The sequence below is a fragment of the Mustela erminea genome, chromosome 14 (genome assembly GCF_009829155.1).
Source record: "Mustela erminea isolate mMusErm1 chromosome 14, mMusErm1.Pri, whole genome shotgun sequence".
In the NCBI taxonomy this organism is placed as follows: domain Eukaryota; kingdom Metazoa; phylum Chordata; class Mammalia; order Carnivora; family Mustelidae; genus Mustela; species Mustela erminea.
Window position 1 is genome coordinate 38,309,680 of NC_045627.1, and position 8,444 is coordinate 38,318,123.

Below are 8,444 nucleotides of genomic sequence, written 5' to 3' on the forward strand. Positions count from 1 at the left end.
CCCCACAGAGTTTATAGGGTCTTCATCCTAGAGCACAGTCAAAATCCTGTCTGCAGCCTGGGGCTGCCAACAGCTTTGCACAGCCCTCCTAGTAAACCAGGTGCACTTAACCATCTTGCTATTTTGATAAAGTTGTTTGTTGTTTTTCAAATAAAAAAGCCACAGAAGTCCTGGGAACACTTTTGCTGGCTTCATTGTCCCCACCTCCTATCACACCACTCCACCCTCTCCCCACTGCCCTGACCAACAGGCTCCGCCTGCCACCTCCACTATACTCCGTGAGATGTTTCCAAAAGACCTGCAAAGGCACCCAAGCAGAGCCTTGCAGGCAAGCTGGCTGGCCTTTGGGGGTTCCCATCGTGAATTCTAGGGTTCCCACCCCAAGATCTGGTTTAACTTCCCAAACTCGACTGGGGCAGTTTGCCAGACTGAGGCCCTGGGAACCAGTGTGGTGGACAAAACCCGCCAGGGAGAGGCAGGAGGCCAGGAGTGAGTGCTCATTGACTTTCAGTGGCAGATTGTGGCCGGTCCCACGGGAATAGAACAGAGCCCAGGAAGAGGCAGTGTCTGCGCGGTGAGGGCCCTGGCCACAGAGACTGGGACATGGGGCCGGGTTACTAGCTCCAGAGGCCTGAGTCAGCCAGGATGTGACCCTAGGCCACTCCTGCTCAGAATTCAGCCACTCTTGATGCCAATTCCATGTGGCGCATTGTGTCTATGGGACCAGAACTCCCTAGAGCAGAATTCCCAGAAGACCCATGGAAACGCATAGACTTGAATGCGAATGGTGCCCTCTGGAATTGTGCAAAGGAGCAGCCCTGCTCCTCTCCTCAAAAGTATTTTGAGGATAGTGACCACATGCTTGGGTCTGGGGTCTCCTTTGGGATGATAAAGGTGTTTTGGAAGTCAAGGTGTTGGGGTGGCACAACATTGGGACTCTATTTAATGCTACTGAATTGTTCACCTTAATGTTACCTTTATATGTGAATTTTATCCCAAAAAAGTGGTTTTTTTTTTTCAAGTGTTTTGAAGCACTTGAGGGTCAGGTATTAAGTGCTTTAAAAGCTTCCCCACATCAGCCCTTTATACAATGTCAACCTCTTTCCCTAGCTTCCTGGGCTCACACACTATATTCCAACTGGAGAACTAAATTGCCTTAGAAGTCCCACTCCCAGACCTGTGCTGAGGAGGAGGGGAAGGGTTCAGATACATCTAAGGCTCTGGGCAGCCCTTGTCAGAAGGTGGAGAGAAAGATAGCATCCAGATATTCCAAAGCCCACCGCCCCCACCCCACTCCCCACCCCTCTACCCTACCCCTGCCTGAGGCCCACCTAGGTTCCTGGGAATCCGGATGTAGGTCTGTAATTGTGGGAAAATTCACCTTCGTGCTCTGTCCAGCCATCCATTTGTTCATTCACCTCTTCATCCAAGGAATATTCGCTGAGCCTTTACTATGTGCTGTCCACTGGAAGTTAAGAAACTTGCAGTCCAACAGGAAGATTGAAGGGGAAACAGTTATTCACAGAGATCTGCACAGGGTATAAGGATGACATGAGGCGGGGAGGGGGGGGGGGCGGCCTGAGGGTTGGGAGGGTTGGAGTGGATGTGCTGGGAAGGCTTCTTGGAGGCAGAGGTGACAGAGCTGGGTCTCCTAGGCTGTGGGCGGGGGCATGATCAGGCATGTCTGACGGGCAGACAGCTTAGGCTCAAGGAGAAGAGTAGGGAAAGAGAAGAACACCAAAAGCAGGGTTTATAGTATCTTTGAGGTTTCTAAAGAGGCCTGGCTGGGAGGCAGAGGCGAGGAGACAGAGCTGCCTGCTCCCCAGGAGTTTCCTACCTCCCCCATCTGCTTCAGTGTGGGAGGAGAGTGGGAGGTGGTAATGAAGTCTTTCCAGCCCCAGCCAGGTGGAAGGGATCCCATCCTTAATCTCACACAATGAACCACTGCCCTTCACCCTGATTCCACAGAGGGGCTAACAGTTAAGAAATCCCTGGTCTCGGTCCAAAGGTTCTCCTGGCAGACAATGGTATGGGGCTTTGCCCTCTCCTTCACAGACATGAAAAGTTTAAGTGCAGAAAGCCATTTGGAGCCTCCCCAGCCAGACAGGCCTCCTAGCAGGTGATTGTCTATCCTTAACCTGTAGCCCACTCCCTCCTACTCAGGGAAAAACCTCCAGGGTTAAGACTGCGGGTCCTTTTTTCATCACTTTTTTTTTTTTTTTAAGATTTTATTTATTTATTTGACAGAGAGAGAGAGAAGAGAGATCCATCACAGGTAGGTAGAGAGGCAGGCAGAGAGAGAGGAAGGGAAGCAGGCTCCCTGCTGAGCAGACAGCCAATGCAGGGCTCGATCCCAAGACCCTGAGATCATGACCTGAGCCAAAGGCAGAGGCTTTAACCCACTGAGCCACCCAGGCGCCCCTTTTCATCACCTTTTAAAAAACACAATGAGACAACATGAATGGATTTCTTTTGAAAAGAAACAAAATTACACAGTGCCCATTAACACAGCCCTTCCCATTTGGAAAAACTGTTTTATTAACAGAATGAGACAGTGAATAAAAAAAGGTGTTTAGAACATTACTTCATGATGGTGTTTATTGAATATGAATGATTCCTAATGAACCAACCTTTCCAAACTGGCTCCGGATTCTTTTGCTTATGAATATCCACTTTAAAAAAAAAATTCTATTTTTCTTAGTGTTCCACATATTTTTCTGAAATATTTCCTTTTTAAATTTCTGCCAGAGAGAGAGAGAGAAAGAAAACATACAAAATCTATCTCCTTCTGTCTCAAGTGTCCCCAGCCCAGTCTGCCTGGTGGGAAGCGCAAGTGGTCCTCTGACCCATTTATTCTCTGATCTTCTGTCTGGGAGACAAAAAGAACATCCATAGGGGGATTGCCCCACCTCAGTAAAGGGTAGTTTCAAAAGAATGTCATCTACCACCAGCCCTCCAAGCACTTCCCCTAACCACCTTGACCCTGGGGGTCTTTGAGGCTCCCCGCGGAGTGATCAGAGTTCGGAGGACAGGAAGAAGGGACCAGTGTTCAGGCCTTCAGCGCCCCAGAGGCTGAGAGACTATTATTCTATTGTGCAGCAGTCTTAACACTATCTTCTAATCTGATTCCCCTAATTTATTTTTTATCCATAAATTTGTCTTCAGAGGCGGTTCTTCCCTCTGGAAAATGGGGATGCGGTGCAGGGCTTGAATTTTGGTCCTTTCCAGCTCAAGTGTTGGTTTGCATGAAAGTCCCACTGGTCAGCCTTTCTTTTCTTTCTTTCTTTCTTTTTTTTTTTTTCCAATTAGGTCGGGGTGAGGATGGCAGGGGCCGACCTCCGGCAAGTGTCATCTGTCACGCGCAAGCCCGCCCCCGAGGCGAGGCTTGCCGGTCAGATCTGGTTAGGCTTTTGGAGTGCGAGAGCCTGATGTAAATTTGATTTCCTCTTCCTTCGGGATCCCGGTGTCCCATATTCGTAAGCCTTTAAAGACGTAAAGCTCGAGTCCATCTGAACCTCCTCCTCAGCAATCGTTATTTGTGTTCGACCACCGCCGTCAGGCCAGATTTCCTGTAGCGCCGCCTGAATGACGAAACAGGGGATGGCCATTGCACTCCTGGACTTTTCCCGAGATCTTGGTCCTTGGTCCTGATGCAACTCTCCGGGTCTTTTACACAAAGCGCACTGGAGGGAGGGGCGCTAGGACCCGGCAGACACCCGGGGGACTCTCGGGCACAGCGGGTGGGGAAGGCAGAACCGCACCGCGGTCGGTTTTGTGGGACCCGCTAAGGGTCCGTGTGTCCTGATACGGATCCCCGTTCTCAGCCCCAAGTCCAGGCGCTAGGAACGCGAGCTCAACAACACTTTTCTTGCCACCCTCCCCAAACCCTCTCCTTGGAAGCAGTTGGGGGTGGGAGCGGACATGATTTGGGGACGGGGATCCTGCGGGGCATCGACCTCCCCATTAACCCACCCCTGGGGCAGTAGAGTTATCAGGCGGGCGGGGTTGCAAGGAAGACAGAGCTCCGGGCCCAGAGCTGCCCAGTCTGGACGCCACCTCCATATTTCGACCCTTTGCAAGGCTGGGTCAGCGTGGGGGACGTGCGCGAGGGCCTGCCGGGTAACGTTTGCTGCCCGCGCCGCCGTCCCACAGGCATCCGCCCGAGCGCCTACTTGTGCCTATAGTCAGTCGCAGGCTCCCAGACGCTGGGGGCAACCGTTTTCCCGACCCACCGCCCCCTCAAGTTCCCCCGGCTTTTCCCCCGCGCGGTCACGGCTACCCCCTCCCCCAGCAACAGGACCCTATAATAAACAAGTCTTTCCTTGATCCTCCCCTGCCGCGAGCGCCCTCGGGGACCTTGGCAGCTGCAGCCGCCGCGGATCCCTTCCAGAAAGGGGGCGTGGTCGCGGCTCGGGGTTCGGCTGGGAGCGTTCCGGGATTCAACGGGGGCGGGGCCAGACCACTGTCACCAGGCAGGAGAGAACGTTGCGAACGTGCGCCCCGAGCCCATTGGCTGAGGGCAGCCACACTCCCGGATCTGGATTGGGCCGCGGAGCAGAGGGGGTGTGGCCTCTCCGCACTAGTCCTTATAGGCCTCTCGGTGCTGGTGCTAGGGACCGCGGCAGGCCAAGGGGGAGGTGCGGGTGGGTAGAAGGGACAGGTCTGGGCAGCGCTCGGGGGTTGGTCCCAGTTCGCTCATCCATTCAAGCGGCAGTACGCACTTGTCCTAGCAGTTCTCGCCAGCGGAGCTAACTGGTAAGTGTCCCTTCTGTGTGTGCTGATCCTTGCGTGGGAAGGCCTCAGTCCTGCGGATCCCCAGCGTCTGGTTCAGCCCCCAGACTGACGCCGGGCCCGTGTCCCTCGTGTCTTAATAGGGTTTTCTGCGGTTCCGCATCCAAAGCTCATCTGCAAACGTCCTGGCGTCCGTCTTCATCATGCCTAGCCTTTGGGATCGCTTCTCATCGTCGTCCTCTTCATCGTCGTCCTTGTCCAGAACTCCCACCTCGGATCAGCCGCCGCGCTCAGCCTGGGGGTCGGCGGCCCGAGAAGAGGGTCTTGGCCGGTGCGCGAGCCTGGAGAGCTCGGACTGCGAGTCCCTGGACAGCAGCAACAGTGGCTTTGGGCCGGAGGAAGGTAAGCCGTGGGCGGAGACCGGGTTCGACTCCAGGGGCCGGGGAGGTGAGAGCGCGCCGCTCGGGAAGGAGTCAGCGCCGCCTTGGCTTCCTAAGCCATCGGAACCCCGATTGCGGAAGGGGCGGCGGGATGGAGAAACGGGGATTGGAGTATGGGATACGCGTGTGGGGCAGACACTGAGGCACGGAGTGCGAAGGAGTGTATTGGTTTCTTTAACGAAACAGCACCTCCCCCTTTCGGAGCTGCTTTTACACCCGTCTCCTGTGTTTTCTTTCTGCCAGACTCGACATACCTAGATGGGGTGTCCTTGCCCGACTTCGAGCTGCTCAGCGACCCTGAGGATGAGCACTTGTGTGCCAGCCTGATGCAGTTGCTGCAGGAGAGCCTGTCCCAGGCGCGGCTGGGCTCGCGGCGCCCCGCGCGCCTGCTGATGCCAGGCCAGCTGGTGAGCCAGGTGGGCAAGGAACTGCTGCGCCTGGCCTACAGCGAGCCGTGCGGCCTGCGGGGGGCGCTGCTGGACGTCTGCGTCGAGCAAGGCAAGAGCTGCCACAGCGTCGGGCAACTGGCCCTCGACCCCAGCCTGGTGCCTACCTTCCAGCTGACCCTCGTGCTGCGCCTGGACTCACGCCTCTGGCCTAAGATCCAGGGGCTGTTCAGCTCTGCCAACTCTCCCTTCGTGCCGGGCTTCAGCCAGTCCCTGACGCTGAGCACGGGCTTCCGAGTCATCAAGAAAAAGCTGTACAGCTCGGAGCAGCTGCTCATTGAGGAGTGTTGAACTCGGGTCTTTGGGGGGGGTGGGGGGGAGCGACCCTGCCCCCATGACAGAAAGACAGCTGAACTTTTTGAGGTGGACCCTGGCAGGCAGGAGCTGAGGGACTGAAGCCTGTCCTTGGAAAACTGAGAGCAGCCACCTGAAGGGGAGGAAGGTTGAGGTGTGGTGGGGAACATTGCGTTTCCATGGAGGCTGGCTGAGGCGAGCAGGTGGCTCCCGGCCCCTCAGTACTGTAGCATGAAACAAAGGCTCAGGGGCCAACCGGGCCCCTGGCTGGATGTGTATGTAGCATGTACTTTACCATTTTTATTGTTACTGACAGTTAAGACAACAGGGGTGTGACAGAGCCAGGAGAGCGGCTGGGCTGCACTGGCCTCTGCAGGGTTGGGGGGAGGGGAGTGTGCTCCTGGTAACGGCCCTGGTTGGGGGGGTGGGTCAAGGTGGTTTGTGTACTCACGGTCTGAAGGGGCCAAATGTGTTTTTGGTTTTTGTAGCTTTTGGTTGTTTTGTTGTTGTTCGGTGGTTTTTTGTTTTGTTTTGTTTTGGTTTTTTTTTTGTTTTTTTTTTTTTTTTTTTGATCGGAGCTTCACTACTGACCTGTCCTAGGCAGCTATCTTACAGACGCATGAATGTAAGGAGGAAGGGGTGGTGTGGGGATCACTTGGGGATCTTGGACACCTGAAGAAAAACTACAACTGGGAGCTGCGTTTGCCCATCCCCTGCTGTGTACTGAGGAGTGGAGCTGTGAGGGGATGGGGTGGGATTGGGGTTGGGGGCTGGAACCCCTCCCCCTAAGGAGTGCCATCTGGGTCTTCCATCTAGAACTGTTTACATGAAGATACTCGCTGTTCATGAATACACTTGATGTTCAAGTATTAAGACCTATGCAATATTTTTTACTTTTCTAATAAAAAAAATGTTTGTTAAAATGGTTGAGTCTCCTTGTTGCTGTGAAATAAGAGGAGGAGGAGGGGAGCTGGGAAGAGGCATGTTTAAGCACACTCAGGCCCAGGTCCACCTGTGTGTTTCTCTGTCCTTTTCCGGGGCTGCCTGCCAGCCTGGTAATGAAGGTATGTGTATTGTGTGCGGTCTGTGCCAAGAACCCTGGCTGCCTTGGCTCTGGGCGGGCTGATGCTACCAGGGGAAGGCGCTGGAAAGCCCTGGAAGGCCAGGAGTGAGTCAGACCTCCCACTGAGCCAGAGTCTGGGGAGGGAGAGCTCACCTGGTTGCCCTGAGTTTGATACAGGGCTCCCTGAGCCCAAGGCACTTAGGAACTACAAGGACTCTTAAGAGACATTTTTTCTTAATGTGAAAAAGTTATAGGTCATTGTTAACACGGTCATGAAAATTAAAAAGCTGATCTCTGTAAAAGGCTAGGGAGCTGCGGTATCAAGAAACAGAGTTGATCCCAGCCTCTTATAGACCAGGACCATAGGCCTCTGAGAGGCCTGAAGTGCTACCGGGAGGTGTGGCCTTGGCAGGTGCAGAATAACACACACACACACACTCCCTCCCGGGAAGCAGGGAAGGAGTAGAGCTGAGGGATTCCAAGCATGGGGATAACAGGCCTGTCTGCATAAATTCTTTGGGTAACTTGAACTCATTGTGCTCTCTGGGCCCCAGTTTCCTTATCAGTGAAGTTGGGATTGAGCCAGATGAAGGCCAAGGCCCTTCCACTTCTCCCTCCCTGTGCCAGCGGAGGGTGGGGAGAACAGACCTCCCACTCTGGCCTTTGGAGAGTTGTTATCTCCCTTGTTTCTCTTCCTGGTCCCAGGCCGGCCTTGTTTGCCCAATGTTAAAACAGTAGTTCTCCCACTTGAGCATGTGGGGCCCAGGTTAAAAACACAGATCCCTGGGCTCTGGTGGAGATTCTGGCTGAGTGCCTTGTGGGGCCCTCCTGGCATTTTCATCAGTGATTCCGACCGCAGGGTCCTAAACTTGGATGGCTTAGAAGACTCACATCTCTTTGGTAGAACCGAATGACTTGTTCCCCAAAATGAATGCAGTTGGGTTAGAGCTAGATCTGAAAATGCCGAAAGCAAATGAGAAGGTGCCCAGTGTAGTTTTAGGGGAGCCCTCACCCTCATTTTTCTTAGCACATCCTTCTAATAGCCACCCTGTGAGGTCTGGGTGGGACGTGGGTTACTAATGTTCCATGGACTAGTAAACACAGGTCCCAGCCCTTCAATGACCATCTTCTGGCCGTGCCTGACCTTGTCCACTTTCAGCCCCTCAGGGTGGGAGCTGGGAATGAAGGGCACTCAGCCTCTGGGCAGTGTCTGGGTATACTACCCTGAGAATTACGATCAGCTCCAATGTTCACAGCTGTATGTCCCTGCCCCAAAAGAAGAACAGGGAAAACAACAGTGTCTAGCTCCAAGACGGTCTTGTTGGTATTTAGAGGCAAGAACTGGATACAATGGTGAGCAGGAACTCCTCTCCAAGACCAGGAGGCACTGAGCACACTCAACTCAGCTCCTTTTCTTAGATGGTCAGACTGAGGCCAGAGGAAAGCCTGAGCTCCCAAGAAAGCACCGTT

At 54.0% G+C, this 8,444-nt stretch overlaps 1 protein-coding gene across 1 annotated transcript; it reads left to right on the plus strand.

Moving 5' to 3' along the window:
* Nucleotides 1-4,594: 4,594 nt before the first annotated feature.
* On the plus strand, nucleotides 4,595-6,247 carry DDIT4 (DNA damage inducible transcript 4). Its single transcript, XM_032312772.1, has 3 exons — nucleotides 4,595-4,755; nucleotides 4,875-5,133; nucleotides 5,415-6,247. The coding sequence occupies exons 2-3, from the start codon at nucleotides 4,935-4,937 to the stop codon at nucleotides 5,906-5,908; spliced, it is 693 nt and encodes a 230-aa protein (XP_032168663.1). The 5' UTR covers nucleotides 4,595-4,755; nucleotides 4,875-4,934; the 3' UTR covers nucleotides 5,909-6,247.
* The last annotated feature ends 2,197 nt before the right edge of the window (nucleotides 6,248-8,444 follow it).